The sequence below is a fragment of the Mauremys mutica genome, chromosome 13 (assembly GCF_020497125.1).
Source record: "Mauremys mutica isolate MM-2020 ecotype Southern chromosome 13, ASM2049712v1, whole genome shotgun sequence".
In the NCBI taxonomy this organism is placed as follows: domain Eukaryota; kingdom Metazoa; phylum Chordata; order Testudines; family Geoemydidae; genus Mauremys; species Mauremys mutica.
The window spans coordinates 30,156,261-30,171,729 of record NC_059084.1 but is presented as its reverse complement, the minus strand read 5'-3'; the positions used below and the strand labels follow the sequence as shown (position 1 = coordinate 30,171,729).

At 53.4% G+C, this 15,469-nt stretch overlaps 1 protein-coding gene across 9 annotated transcripts in view; it reads left to right on the top strand.

The window, feature by feature from the left end:
• Positions 1-15,469, top strand: part of CHD6 (chromodomain helicase DNA binding protein 6) — a 217,412-nt gene that overhangs the window by 182,042 nt on the left and 19,901 nt on the right. For 7 of the 9 annotated variants that reach the window (XM_044985564.1, XM_044985558.1, XM_044985560.1 and 4 more), the window contains 8 exons: positions 39-93; positions 796-1,015; positions 2,740-2,948; positions 5,000-6,535; positions 7,292-7,440; positions 7,991-8,197; positions 9,190-9,636; positions 11,986-12,177. In XM_044985564.1, the coding sequence (XP_044841499.1) occupies positions 39-93; positions 796-1,015; positions 2,740-2,948; positions 5,000-6,535; positions 7,292-7,440; positions 7,991-8,197; positions 9,190-9,636; positions 11,986-12,177 (3,015 nt within the window). Of the gene's footprint in view, positions 1-38; positions 94-795; positions 1,016-2,739; positions 2,949-4,999; positions 6,536-7,291; positions 7,441-7,990; positions 8,198-9,189; positions 9,637-11,985; positions 12,178-13,693; positions 13,789-15,469 lie in introns of all 9 variants that reach the window. The other 2 variants (XM_044985568.1, XM_044985565.1) reach the window with 2 other exon arrangements.

The window sequence follows — 15,469 nt, the reverse complement described above, 5'->3', positions numbered from 1 at the left end:
GGTGGATTTTGATGGCCTGGGTCTTACTTTTCCTGCAGGACTCTGGGAATTTGTGTGGAGAAGCTGCCGAGAAAAAGGATGACAATGTGGCAGGTGAGGCTGTGCCTTCTGGACGGCTTGCTCTGTGTGTCTGGCACCTCACGTGGGGGGCCCTGCCCATAGCTGGGGTTGCTAGGTGCTGCAGTAACAGAAGGCATCAGGAAGGCAGCGCTATGCAAGGCATCAGTGCTATTAACGTGAAACTGTCCAACAATGACAGTGTGTTCTTAAGCAGCCGGCAGGTGCCTCTATGTGGCGCAGAAGACAGCTGTGGAGCCCTGGGTAACAACAGTGGGGAACTGAGCTGAGCTGAGTTGAGCTGTGCCTTCTGGAAACACTGATCAAACCCAGCCCCAGGGAAGGAATTACCCCGTTACAGAAGGCAGCAAGCAGGGCCAGTGCTAGCAGCCCCCTTGCAGAATGGAGACGGGCCGAATGAGCCATTGGCCACGCCGCCCTCTCGCATGAGAGCTGGGCATGCTCCAGGGTGACGTGGAGCCGGCTCTCGTTCCAGCCCCTTTCCCCAAAACTAGGAGCACAAGCCAAGCTGAGCTGTGATGCAGGGGTCCAGAAGGAAGGGCTCGCGGATGGTCAGCCAGCCAGCTGGCACCCTCTCTTGCTGCCCTGGGGAATGGAGGCAGCCGTGGTCTGGCCCTGATCCTCTGGCCCCTCTGTGAGGGGTAGGGAGCTGTTTAATGAACCCACCTGCCTCTGGCTGTGTGTGTTAAATATTAATGTCCTTGCTGATGTTTGAAGCCCAGGATGGCTCCGACTCAGACAGATCCTGCTGGCCTGTCTCGTCCGCCCTCACAGCCAGACTGCGGCGGCTCGTCACCGTCTACCAGCGCTGCAACCGCAAGGAGCTACCCCCCCGAGCCGAGATGCTGGTGCCCAGTAACCATGGCTACTGGCTGCAGGAGGAGATGTTCAGGAGAGCTGCTGAGATGGACCCGGTGAACAAGGAAATGCAGAAAAGGTAACAGAGGGGACTGGCCGACAGAGCAGCTGTGCAGGCCCTTTCCGAGAGTCACTGGCCCCTGCGTTTACCCAGTGAAACCCCCAAGAACTGCCTCTGTCTTCCCCAGGCGGCTGAGACAAGCTGGCTCGACATCTCCTCTCAGGCACACACCCTGCCCCTATGTCCAGAAAGTGCCTGCACTCTCCCCAGCCGGGAATCAGGTGCCTGGGGTAACATCCACCAAGCAGGTCCCTGTGTCCGGAAAGTGCCTTCACTCTCCCAGCTGGAAATCAGGTGCCTGGGGTAACACCTGCAGGGCAGGTCCCAGACCCCCAGGCAGGCACCAGTATGGGCCAGAGCTGGACCTCATTCCATGTAGGCAGGACCAAGACTCAGCCTCCTTCAGGAGCTGTTCCAGCTAACAGCTGTTTGAAAGGAGGAATGAGGGGGATTTCTGGTGGCCTGGGTCACATTGCTGGGCCAGACTGGGCCATCTAGTCTGGCTTCCTACCTCCTGCAGGGGCTACTGTCCATGCTGCCAGGACACAATAGCTTGGGCCATGCCACATGTGAGGGGCTGGGGATCCTTCCTGCCTCTCCACCTGGACCCAGAAGCATGAGGTTGGATTACCATCCTCACAGCCTGAGCCTGTGTCGCTAATGTGCCCAATGCCCAGGAGTTATGCACTGCTTTTGAAATCCAGCTACATTGTCTGCCCTCTGTGGCACTGGCTGGAACAGCAGGAGGCACAGGGTCACTGGGTAGAGGAGCATTTCCTTGCACTGGGTCTAAGTATGCTGCTGTTTAATTTCATCAGGCAAGCCTCTTGTTCCCCTGTGACAGGAAAGCAGAGACTGGGGCACAGTGACAAACCATCATGCTGTAAAATTAAATGCCCCAATCAAATGAGTTTGCTCAGACAGAAACCCAGGGTGAAATTGCAAATCATTGAATGAGGCACTCACCCAAACTCCAGCCCTTTGTCTGGCAGAGGGCTGCTGTCATTCTCAGCAAGGCAGTGCTGCCCTTGCAAACATGCCCATACTTGAGACTCCCTCGTGGACAGGCTGATCAGGATTTCTACCTGCAGGGCCTTCTACCCTTCCTTCTTTATCTCCTGCCAGGGAAACTGAGCCTAAGTGGAGTTTAATGAGACCCACTTGGTCTAGCTCCAAGGGTGAGTCAGGAGAAGAGCTCTGCACCTGCAGGTGCTACAGCCTGATACCCAGTTGTACAGTATGTCTAAGAAGTTGCAGATTGGGGAAGTTCTTTGAGAAGCTTTGCAGATCAGGAGAGCTCTACTGAACTCTTCATCCAGCTGTCTGTACCTGACAACTACAGACTGTATGGCTGTCTCGGACTGTGGCTGGCTGCTCTACATCACTGGGGTGAGATTGTCCCAGACTTAAGCCATTACCTCTGGTGGTGGTTCTGCAGCCTGAGTCAGCCCAGTTCCTGTTGGCCAAGTGTCCACATCACAAAAGCCACTATTGCCACAATGGTACCAAGTGGGCCCCTTATTCATGTCTGAGCCAAGAGGGCAACAACTGGCTGGCCCCGAGGAAGTCCCTGAGGCCACTGTAGGGAAGTGTGTGCGGAGCCTGTTCTGGGGGTGGGGGGAGCACTCTGCTCCCCGGGGCTCTCCAGCTAGTGCCTCTCACTGGCACCAGACACAGTGGGAAAGCACAAGACTATAAAGAAATGCGTCTCATGAATGTGCGCGTCTCTCCCTGCCATGCAGATGGACGAGAAGGGAGCAGGCAGATTTCTACCGCACTGTCTCCTCCTTTGGGGTCATCTATGACCAGGAGAAGCAGGCCTTTGACTGGACCCAGTTCCGAGCCATTTCCCGCTTGGAGAAGAAGACAGATGAGAGCCTGGAGAAATACTTCTACAGCTTTGTGGCCATGTGCAGGAACGTCTGCCGTCTCCCCCTCTGGAAAGAGGATGGTGAGTGAAGGGGATGCTGCCAGCATGTGGGGCAGTGGTGGCGAGGCCCTCTTGGACCAGGAATGCCCTGGGAAGGGCTGGAACTGGTGCCATTGGGGGGGAAAGGAAAGTGGGGATGACTGGAATTCTAGCGACCTGCCCATCTCTTTGCTGATTGGCTGCCTGTCATGTGACCCTTTACACCTGCTCAAGCAGTAGGCTCTTTCCAGTGCCACAGGCTGGAGATCTTCCCTTCCTGATAGCCTTGGCGGACCTTGCGCAGTGCTTACCTCACCATGGCCAGCATGACCCTGGCATTTCGCCAGCCTTCCCTGGACACTCCGGAAAAAGAAGTAAGAATAAAACGAGTCCTGACCTGAGATGGGAACCTCCAGCAGCAATGGAGGGAACCAGACAGCCCCAAACAGACGTCCTCAAAACTGAACATGGCCACTGTCTGATACAGGTGCCCCGTCCTGCTCATAGTGTAGCTGTGTAGCCCACCTTCCCTTCCTGTCACTCGTGCTGATACAGGCCAAGTGCAATCCAGAGCACAACCATGTCCCAGTCAGTGCAGGACTTTCTGTTAGGAATGAGTTATCACAGGCTGAGCCATCCTGGAAGTCTACAGCAGGCTTGGGGAGGACGTGGCCAGCTAACACACATGGCACCAGCCCTCTAGACGCTCCCTGTGTTGCCAGACTACCCGCCACATAGCACTGAAAAATCAGAGATAGAAAAACCACCCACAGGGGATTATTGAACATACAATGATTTGCTTTCAAGAATAGCAGCAGCAGTCTCATCCCTGAGCAGTTCCTGGAGTGCCCACCTCCAGCACAATTCCTCGCAGTCATTGATCCTCAGGAAATGCCCTGCGTAAACCGATGTGTCAGCAGGAGTGTTGTAAGCAAGACACAAGAAGTAATTCTTCCTCTACTCCATGCTGGTAAGGCCTCACCTAGAGGACTGAGTCCAGTTCTGGGCACCACACTTTGGGAAAGATGTGGACAAATTGGAGAAGGTCCAGAGAAGAGCATCAAAAATGATTAAAGGTCTAGAAAACATGAACTCTGAGGAAAGATTGAAAAAGTTGGGTTTGTTCTGTCTGGAGAAGTGAAGACTGAGGGGGGAGATGAGAACAGTCTCCAAGTATGAAAAAGGTTTTTATAAAGAGGAAGGTGATAAATTTTTCTCCTTATCCACTGAGGACAGAACAAGTGGCAATGGGCTTAAATTGCAGCAAGGGAGATTTAGGTTAGAAAAACTTCCTAACTGTCAGGGTGGTTAAGCTCTGGAACAAATTGCCCAGGGAGGTTGTGGAATCTCCGTCGCTGGAGGTTTTTAAGAACAGGCTAGACAAACACCTGTCGGTGATGGTCTAAGGAACTGAACTCTTGAGGTCCCTCCAGTCCTACATTTCTATGATTCTGTGTGTGGTGGGATCCCTGCTCAGAAGGAACCATACATGTTTGAGAAACTCCCATGGTGCATCAGTTACTATGGACCTCCCAAGGTGCCACAAGAGCCTGCTCTGGTACTGCTTGCCGAGTCAAGGCAGCACAGACTGGAGTTGATGGGAGGGCTCTGAAATACCCACTGGTGAATTGCTACCCTTGGGGCAGTTGGTGAAGGTGAGAAACTCTTCTTCAATCTGGCTGGTTAGAGAGAAACTCTTCTTCAAACTGGCCATGTAACCCTGGCCAGTTTAGTTACATGTGATTCCAGGGTCAATACCCAAGAATCAGGAACTTCACATTGTTCCCGGCTCCTCTCCAAATGACTCTTGAATTATGGAGACACAAACTAGACAAGCAGCCCCACCAATTCATAACTTGTTGCTTCTCCATGGTGCAATTTGCAGCAGAGACCACACTGACTGGTAATCACTAGATGGCGGTGATAAATTTCCCAAGCTGCTGTTGCTGTCACCCGACAGTTCTTTTCCCACCTGTGAACCTCAGCCAAACAGTAACCCCCAATGTACAGCGTAGTAGTAAGGTTTGGCCATATATCCTTCTGTGCTCTGTCTAATTAGTAATGGGGTCTCTGCCTCTCTCTTCCTGCTGCAGGTCCACTTGATCCCAGTATCTACGTTGAGCCAATCACTGAGGAACGTGCTGCAAGAACGCTGTACCGGATTGAACTTCTAAGGAAGGTCCGGGAGCAAGTGCTCAAGTACCCGCAGCTCCATGAGCGGCTCACGCTGTGCAGGCCCAGCCTGTACCTTCCTGTCTGGTGGGAATGTGGCAAACATGACCGGGACCTGCTGCTTGGCACAGCCAAGCACGGACTGAACCGCACTGACTACTACATCATGAATGATCCCGAACTGTCATTTTTGGATGCATATAGAAACTATGCTCAGCACAAAAGAGCAGGTGTCCCAGGTCCAGAGAACCTGTGCTGCCTCCATCAGATGAACTCCAAACTCTACAGCTCCCCTTCATACTGCCAGATGGAAAGGACCTGTGAGTCCCTGGAGAACGACGCTGAGAGCCAGATCAAGCTCGAAAACCTGGAGGATGCGCTCTCCCGGGTGGAGGGCAGCCCTCAGGACACGAGCTGCGACCCATTCCTGTCAACAGTGCGGGACATCATTTCCATGAACTGTGATGAGAGCTCCTTGCCGGACTCTCTGATGTGCATGATGTACGAGGAGAAGGCATGCCCCAGTGAGCACAGCTCTCTCGCCCGTGACAGCCCCAGCTGCACACATGTCAGCAACAGTGCTGCTAAATTTGCTGAGGGCAAACTAGATGGGGATGAGGACCCATCCAGCTGTGAGGCTGAGGCCATCAGAGAGACCTCTTTCCTGGAGAGCTTGCAGATAGGCTGTGACCAAATGGATAGTCCCAATGAAAGAAGGGAGCCTTGGCCCTCAGCCCCAGCCAGTCAGCCCTCCAGGAGTGTCCCCACCGAGATCGGTGATGTCTTGCACCGGGCCAGCCCAGGGCCTGGGTCTCCTGAGCTCACCAGTGCGGAGGGGGTGATCAGCCTAGGCCTGTATGGGCCCAGTCTCCATAACTTGGAGATAAAGATCCCGCCGGAGCAGAGGTTCATGAGCCTGTTACACGAGAAAGGCTTGGAGGATAAATCAGTGCCAAGTCAAAGCCACAGCGAGGAGGAGGAGGAGGAGGAGGAGAATTCTGAGATGGCAGCAGATGCTGTAGAAGGATTGAGGGGCATCTCAGAGGCCAGGACTGATGGGGACCCCAAAGCTAATGTGCTAGTGGGGGAGGAACCTGGTTCTAGCCTTCCTGCTCCCAAGAACACTTGCCCAGAAGTGAATGGTGAGGCAGAGCTTTCAGGACAGGTGGCATCGCAGTGTAACAGTGGGGCAGGGGATGGGGAGGCCGACCACAAGAGCGCTGCAGAACACTTGTCAGACTGGCCCAAGAGCCTCCCCCCAGCACCCAGCCCAGCTGCAGCTGCTCAGCCCAGCTGCAGGCTCGCCAGCATGGGAGGGGAGCGCTGGGAAGCTGGCTGTGCTGCGCAGATGGGGGGCGGTGTGGCCTGGCACCTGGAAGGGCACAAGCCGAAGCAGGAAGACAATGAATGTGAGAACAAAGACGAGGAAGAGAAAGAGGGCACTGGCCAGAGCCGAGGTACGGCAGTGTCCGGCTGGCAGGCATGCCCATGCACCCTGGGCAGCGAGCCTGTGTGTGTGCCAGCCTGCAGCATCAAGTGGCGGCTGCACCTGCCTTGTGGGTGGGGGCATGTGGCTTTCTGAACAATAATATTCTCGCTGTGGTGAGAGGAGCAAACACAGACTGCACTGGGGCTTCCAGGAGGCCTTTGATGTGTGTGCCCTCTCTGTGCCCTCTCTGCCCCCGCCAGCATTGGGCATTGCCCCGTGACAAGGGGGCTCGTCCTGCCCTCCCTGCCCCTGCCAGCACTGGGCACTACCCTGTGACGGAGGGCTCACTCGCCCTCCCTGCCCCCTCCCAGGACTGGGCACTGCCTTGTGGCTGCGGGGCTTGCCCTTCCCTCCTTGCCCCCACCCAGGACTGGGCACTGCCCTGTGGCATGGGCTGTGTCTGTTCCTGCCAACATGGCTGGCCTTGGCCTTCGGCTGGTTCATTGTTCAGTGGTTTTGGGCCAAGCCCTGCTCCCTTGAGGTCAATAACAGAATTCCCGCTGGCCTCACTGGCCCCAGGTCTTGGCCATCCAAAGCCCTCATGGGTCCAGGGCTCCCCCAGCCGCTGCTGACAGCCGCTCAGCCCACTCACAGCCAATGGGTTCACTTTTTGAAAAGAAAAATGGTCCCAAATGATGGCTGGTGGGTGGGGTGCTGGTGGCGCCAACAATGCGGTGGGGGCTCCAAGGTTACGATGGCCCCTTCTGTTTGTCACTTTACCTAGATTGTCTAGAGAAGTATTTGGAAGAGGAGAGCAAGAGCTCTCCCTGTGCCCAGCCTGGAGAGATGGACGAGCTGCAGGATGCCCGTGCGCCCACCATCGCCCAGCTGCTGCAGGAGAAGACGCTCTACTCCTTCTCGGAGTGGCCCAAGGTGGTTTCCGAATCAGTTCTGCACCTGTCTGAATCATTCACAAATTGGGGCCGCTCCGGCCCAGCTTCTCTGCCTTGCCACCCTTCACTAAGCTTATTCCTGGGCAAAACCCCCAGCCACCCACCTCTGTGGCCCTGGTCCATGTTAGTGAGCAGGCAAGGGACTGAATGCACAGAAATCCCACTGCTGCGAGCAGGATTTGGGGGTACCACAGGGAGGCCGAGCAGGGGGCCCAGTGGGATGGAAGTGAAGCACAGACTTAGCACAGGCCCTCTGCCTGGGCTGAATTTCCCCTTCCATACTCAGTATCCCATGGCACATATGTCCATGTGCATGGGTGTGCACCCAGACACGAGTTCATATGTGCATCTGGGGCCTTCAGAAAGCATCAGTCCCTGTAACATTTGTGAAAAGAGAGGGGGTTCCATTTTCATTCCCACGGGCTCTCTGCATTTCCCTCAGGGCTCAAGGGCCTGTGCGTCCACACTGCCCTTTGCATGCCATGGGCCTGGGTTTGCCATGCTACTAAGCTGTCTGCTTCTGCTTGCAGGACCGAGTGATCATTAACCGCATAGATAATATCTGTCACGCCGTCTTAAAGGGCAAGTGGCCCTCTTCTAGCCAGCAGTTTGAAACACAAACCCTGATGCCCACATCAATGTTAGCCAGCAACGCAGGCACTAGGAACAGCTTTGCCGAGCCAGAAGCCCCGGACCGCAGCTTCAACAATGGAGTGTTAGTTGCACAGATACAAAAGGTGAGGGGTCAGGGAACGTGGCCAGACCACCTACCCCTTAGGAACTCCATCTCCCTGGTGTTCAGGGCTTCCCAGCCCGGGGAACTCTGCAGCTTTCCCTCCTCTCTGGCTCTCGCTGTTCTGCAATTTGAAGTGTATTATACAGTGCCAGGGGCAGCTTGGAGACCCTTCCCCCGAACCCGGTGCTGGCATTCACCCAGGTGCCAACCGGGTGGTTAGAGTTAGGTCACTGTGGCAACATGTATAATCTCAACCCAGGGGTGCCCCTTTATTTACTGACATTATGAGAACGGCAGCTAGAGGTCCCAGCCGAACGACTTGATTCATTTCTCTGCTCGCCTTCCTTTGGAGGGAGAGGTGCTTCCAAAATCCCTCCTCCCACACTCATCTTAGCTGAGAACACAGTGCTCACCCTACACCCCAGCAGGGGTGTAACAGAGGCACTGCCCTGGGGCCGGCACTCTGAGTAGAGTGCTCTGTCTCCCCAGCACAGAGACCCCTGCTTATGCGCTGTCCTGCTGAAGGAGAGGTGGCTGGGCTCTGGTTCTGAGGCCAACAGCTGCTGGCAGGGTGTGGGAACCAGGGGCATGCTTGCTGCTGGGAGGAGCCCCTCCTACAGCTCACTGAGCTGCAGCACACCTGCTGCAGTATGGGGCTCTGCAGGAAGTCCCACTCCATCCATCCCTTTAGCAGGGAAGTGGTGGCTGTCTGCTGGGCCAGGGGTAAAGGGTTGTGGAGGGCTCCGGCAGAGATACTGAGGAGCTCTATCCAGTCTCGTTAGCCACCCATCTCCATACACTCCCCTCCCCTCCCCTAGCTCCTAGCTCCAGGAAACCTCTCTTGTGCCAGTTTTTTAGCCCTTGCGATCCCTTCTCACCCTATAGTTCTATGATTCTAGTGTGTGCTGGATTTAAAAGGTGCTTCTGAGTGTTGTAAGGCCTGTGCGATGTAGGCCATAGCTGTGACCATTTCTCTGGCTTTGCTGCACACAGGAAAGCTTCCTGGCTCCTGCCTTTACGAAGGATGAACAAAAGCACAGGCAGACCTATGAGTTTGAGCTGGAGAGAGACGCCAAACCTAGAAGTCTCGAACAGTTAGCTGCATCGCACTCCCGTCCGCCTGTAGTGCTGAACGGCTGGCGGGACTCGGCAGGGAACCTGGCCAGAGCATCCGATGGATCCCCAGGAAACAACTCTCCTTTCCCCTTGAACAGCAACCTGCCCAAGTTAGGGACGGTGCACTCCCTGCAGGGGTCCCTGGGCATGGACTTGTCCGGCATCCTCCAGGCAGGGCTAATCCATCCTGTCACAGGGCAGATTGTCAATGGAAGCCTCCGGAGAGATGATGCTGCCTTGAGGAGACGACGGGGCAGGAGAAAAAATGTGGAAGGGATGGACCTTATCTTCTTGAAGGAGAGGAGCCTTCAAACTGGGCTGCAGGTGGGTAAATGATTCCCCCTCCCAAAGCAGGGGGAATCACTCAATGACTGCTGAGCTCTGCTGTCCATCCCAGGGCAGGGCAGGGCAGGGCTGGACGACTGCCCTCTCATTGACAGCCTGAGGCAAACCTGTAGCAGGAGAAGCAGACAACTCCAGAGAGGCAGGCCCTGCCTCTTGGTGAGGAGGGAGGTGGGGGCTTGCAGAGCTTCCCCCACCCCCTAATCAGGCTGAGTGCTTCCCTGAGTGCTTGAGTACTGCTAAGCATTAACACCTGACCTCCCACATGGGGGCTACTGTATTTATGTAGATGGAATGAAGGGGCTCAGAAAATAAAAGCTGTTAGTGTGACTCAGTCACTGTCCAAGAGGAGACAGCGGTAAACAAGGTTCAGGGTTTGGTATATAGAGACCTCAGCCTGCATAGTCCCATGGCAAACATGCAATTAAACATCCTTTTAACCTTCTAGTGAAGGTACAGAAAAGAAGCGAAACCAGTTGAAGCATTTGAAATGCAGAGTGTCATGTCAGACTTCCACTGTACCAGCTCCCTTTCCCTTGAGCTGGAGAGGCTTTAGAAGACAAACCCCTTGTTCAACAGTCTCTTGCATGGCATGAAAGATGGTAAGAACTCCTGTGGGGAAAAGAGAAGTGAGTGGAGATGGGGGGAGCTTTTGTCAGTGCTGCTGCTAAAGACCAATCCCATTTCCTAGAGACCAGACAGGACAAAAGGGGGAGAGAAAAGACCAGCAAAAGTAGAAAATGCAGCTTCAGATTAATCCCTCCTTGCAGTCTCACTGCTGGCCCCACACATGGTCTGAGACCTGGCAAATTCATACCCACATCGGGCTGCTGAGGGTCCTGCTTTTAGCTGCCTCTTGGGTCACAAGCTCACAGCAGTGTTGCAAAATATACTATCTTGGCTGGCTAATCCAGACTCCTGTTCAACAGAAGGCAAAAGGAGAGAGAAAAACAAGAAATATGGTGGGAAGGGACAGAGTATATTGGGGGCATGGGAGGGAGACCGGGTGTGGAGGGGCATATTCAGCACTTAGCTGGAGCCAGTGGAGGTGGTGATGACTGACCTGGTCTGGACATGACATCTCTCAGGATCCGGGTGAAGAAGGAGACGATAGGGGTGGCAGCCATGATGGTGAAGCACCCTCCTTCCCCTTCTCTCAGTGCTGCGGTAGCCAGCTCACGCCACCGTCAGTCAGGGTTCGCCTCTGTTCATCAGCAATTGTTCCCTTTCACTTTCTCTCAGCCAGTCTGTCTCTTGGTCCCTCCGAAGGGGGCGATGGGCACAATAGCCCATCCTCTCAATATTTTGTCCACCAACAGGCCTAATTTCCACCACACCAATTCTGGTTCATTGAGTTCCAGGCTCACACTACTCTCGGTTACCACATGATCTTCACGCAATCCTTGAGATCTATCAGGAGGCCTTTGGGTTGGACTAAGTCAGCCTGTCTCTTTTTTCCCACTCACCATTTGCTATTATAGGTTATTTTGACAATTCATGAACTCTCATTCACTTCACAGCTGGACTCCCAGTGAGGGTAAATTCATAGGCCCAGTTACCACAACAGGGCTTCACAGGGATGGGTATTGGGCTGAATTCAGCCCAGGGAAGGTATTGGGCTGAATTCCCCCACCCCAGCACAAGGTGGGGCCCTGCCCCCTCTTTATGCCCCAGGAGATTCACCCCGGAAAGGGCAGCAGGCTCTTGGAACAAGGAAGCTTTAGGTTCCTTCTGGGACTCCAGAGGAGGCTGGCTGGGTGAGGAATGTATCACACTCGCTCTGGATGGAGCCAGCCAGCTCCAGGCCACCGGGCAGAGCAGAGTTTGTGGGTGACTTGCACCACTGCAAACCCTGCTCAGGGTGGATTTCCCACAGTCTGGGTGCTGTCAGCAAACCAGGGGTGCAGAGAGCCTGTTGCCTGAGGTAGTGCCATGCCCTCTCTAGATGGTGGGGGCCTCTTCTCCCCAGAGAGGATGTGGGGTGAAGCCTCTCCACAAGAACCAGGATCTGGGCTGCGTTTGCTGGTAGCACATTGTGCCTTGTGGCAATTAGGGCATTTTCCAGGTCACACCCACAAAGCACAGACTGGTCCCACATCTCCCAGCTCTCTCACCCCTAGTGCAAACAGGGTGCCTGTGAGGCTGAATGTTTCTCCTGGTGGCTCTTGGTGATCCAAGTGAAGGACACCAGGAACTCCTGGGCTCTGGCGGCTTGCCAAGCCCTGCCTGGGTGTCTGCAGGGGCGGGTTCTGCCTGGGTGACATTGAGGTGAGAGAACTAGCAGTATGATGGTGTTCCCCACATGAGCTCTCCCTTCTCCCTTCACTTCAGGATGCTCAGGAAGATCAGACCCAGCCTGCACAGAGCAGCCCGCACCCGGATGGGCCGGTCACCGCTACCTCAACTCCGCATACGGTCACAGCCACAAGCATCCGGACAGAGAAGGCTGTTCCAAACAAGAGTCTCCTGGACTGGTTAAGACAGCAGTCGGACTACACACTCGATGTCCCTGGCTTCAGCACAGTAAGAGTGACTCTCTGGGGGGTCTCAGGCTTCAGTACATCAGGTCTAGATGCTGCCTCCTTCCTGACTGCCTTAGATCCAGATGCAAGGGGTGGGGCTGGTCTCCAGAGCTGCAGGTATCTCCTTTTTTGTAGAGCTAATGTACTTCTTTGCACACCCAGGGCAAAGACACTTGAATAGCTGCACATTCCTGGTGGATGGCATTGACACCTGCGGTCTGTTTGCTGGCTCCTGCCACAAGGATTTGCTGCCCAGTGATGTTGAGGGACTAAGTCGGCACCTCAAAAAATGGGTGGGGAATGGGCAGAGCTGTGAATCTAGGTGCCCCCGAAATTGTGCCTGCATCTCCCATCTCATCTGGGTAACTGTGGATGGCAAAGCACAGCTAAGTCAAAGGAGACTTTCTATAACAGAGCAGAAGGCAGCAGGCATGGCCCTACTCAGCCCTGTGAGCTGCTAATGAACCTCAAGGGCATTGAAGTAGGAGGAATTTGCAAGTCTCAAGCCACACAGCCCATGAGGGCAAATCACACTGCAGTATCCAAGGTTTGGGTGTGTAACTTTCCCAGGGAACTGTGCTTAGATTAGCAGACAGCACCAACACCAGATACAGTTGCTCCTGGACCCGACCAGCACGAACCTCCACAGGCTTAATCTTTCAGATCCTAGGCTGAGCACAGCTTGAGTTCATCCCAGTATCCGATCCTTACCCATTGTTCAGAAGCCAGGCCTGGTGTCCAGCTCTGATAGCTTCTCTCTGTTCCCTGCACTAGCACATGAGCTCATATAGATAATTATATGGAGAGAAAAGAGGTTACTTTACCTTCATATTTGGCATTGGTGTGACCCCTGCTGGAATACTGTGTCTAGTTCTGGTGCCCACAATTTAAGGATATTGATAAATTGAAGAGAGTTCAGAAAAGAGCCACCAGAATGATTAAAGGAGTAGAAAAGCAGCCTTATAGTGATAGACTCCAAGAGCTCTATCGATTTAGCTTAACAAAGAGGTTAAGGGGTGAGTTGATCACAGTCTGCAAGTACCTACATGGGAACAAATATTTAATATTGGGCTCTTCTGTCTAGCAAAGAAAAGTCTAAACCTGAGCCAGTGGTTGGAAGTTGAAGCTAGACACATTCAGACTGGAAATAAGGTGTTAATTTTTTAACAGTGAGAACAGTTTGCCAAGGGTTGTGGTGGATTCTCCATCAGTGACAGCTTTTAAATCAAGATGGGCTGTTTTCCTAACAGATCTGCTCCAGGAATTATTGTTTGGCAGGTCTCTGGCTTCTGTTGTGGAGGTCAAACTAGATGATCATGATGGTCCCCTTCTGGCCTTGGAATCTATGAATTGGGCTAGCCACAAAACCACAAGCAAAAACCAAGAGGGGAGAGAACATAATTTCTTGCCTTTCGAAGTGAAATGAAGATGAAATTTGAAACTGTCGTGCTCTGAGTGTCTGAGGAAAGTTCCTCTGATCACCCATCCCCACTTGTGTGTCTATTTCTGTTATCCAGGATCTATGGGAGGACAGACAGGAGAGGAGCATGTGTTCAGAACACGCCAGACCTGTTCTCAGAAGCTCATAAACACCCACCTCTTCTTCCAACAGGCTGGTTATTCATATTTTGGCTCATTTAGCCTATAAAATAGCTCACTAATCTGAACGCAGACCATGAAACATTATGGAAAGGGAATCAAGAGAGATACTGATGATGTCTATAAAAAAGCCGTGTCTTAGTGCCGAGGGATTGTGCACCTGGAACTGCAGCCTGAGGTGTGTAAAGATTCCCTTAGAACTCAGAGCACAGGCAGTGAGTGGCTCCTGAGGCGTATGGGTACATTAGCATGACCAGCTGCTTAGAACTGAGAAACCCAGAATTTGCAGGCAGAGCAGTGAGGCTCTAGTCATAGCCCAAAGAAAACTCACCAGGGGCATGCACAAGGCCAGATTCTCAGGAGTCCTGAAGCAGTGGCACTCAATACACATGAGTATGGGGGGCCTTCTGCTACCTTGCCAATCTCCCTGTCCTGTCTTGGAGGCAGCCAGAAGCTCTAAACTGCACCCTAAGGGGCTGTTCTGCCAGTGAGTACTACTGGAGCACTGTGCATCCCAGTCATCCCTGTGCCTGCGCTGGTGTAACGCCAGCTCTGTGGGATTCGCCATGTGGGGGCAATCCTCACCGGTCTGGAAAGGGCAGCTTTAATGTGCTTTGTGCTCCTTTGACAGTACAGACTGGCTTCACTGAAAGCCAGGACTGGGCCTAGAGCCTTTTCTTTGCAGAAAAACCCTGGTTTCTGACTCTGATTTAGGCAGCTGCATGTTTTTCCTCTTCCTTCCATACATGTGCATTGGCTTACTGCAGCTGTGCAGCTTGCACTCCTGAAGAGCAGTGATCTAGAGTTCACATAGAGCGGGTAAAGCTGGAATATCAGCAAGCAAGAGAATGGGATGAAATTAAGCAGAGGAAAATGTAGGCTGAAACCTTCCACAGGAAAACCTTCCGGGCAGCAAATTCTGGAATCAACTTGCAAGGGAAGGGGTGGAGGCGCCTCTCATGAGACATTTAAAACAAGGCTGGTGACTAGTCTGTGAAGAGTGGTCCTGGCTCTGGGGGGAGCTCCCTAAAAGGGACCAAGTAGGGCATTTCCCTCTCTGAGTGTCTGAGGTGGGATCAGCTGATGGGCAGATAGTAAACAAGAGTCCATGGACACTGACGCCTGTATTAATGTCCCTGATCCACTCCTCTATGATTAGGGGTCTGAGACTGGTGCCCTGTTAGCCCAAAAGCCATAATGCAGAGAAGAGATTGGTCACAATCAAACTGACTTGGGAAATGGGGAAACTGCAAAACTTACAAGTCTTATCCACCTGCTAGATGTGGAAACAGATGCACAAAGAGATTAAGGGACTTTACGACGGTCACACAGGAAGTTGGGGCAGAGTCCGACTAGAATCCTGGAATCTTGACTCCCAGTCCTATGCACTAACCACGGGTCCACACTTGCTCCCTTAGACTTGCACTCTGAGAGTAGGAGATCAGGGTTAGGGTTTGTATCTGGTAGGACAAGCATGACTATTAATTACTTGTATTACCATAGTGGTGAGGTATCCTAGTTTTTTGGACCAGGACACCATTGCACAAGGTGCTGTGCAAGCACAGAACCAAAAGAAGATCTGTGGCCCAAAGAGCTTCCAATCTAAGTATAAGTAAGACAAGAGACTCCAGCTGGTCACAGCCACATGGGCAGGCATGTGAGATGCTGCCACACTGTGGCACATACTGCTGTGC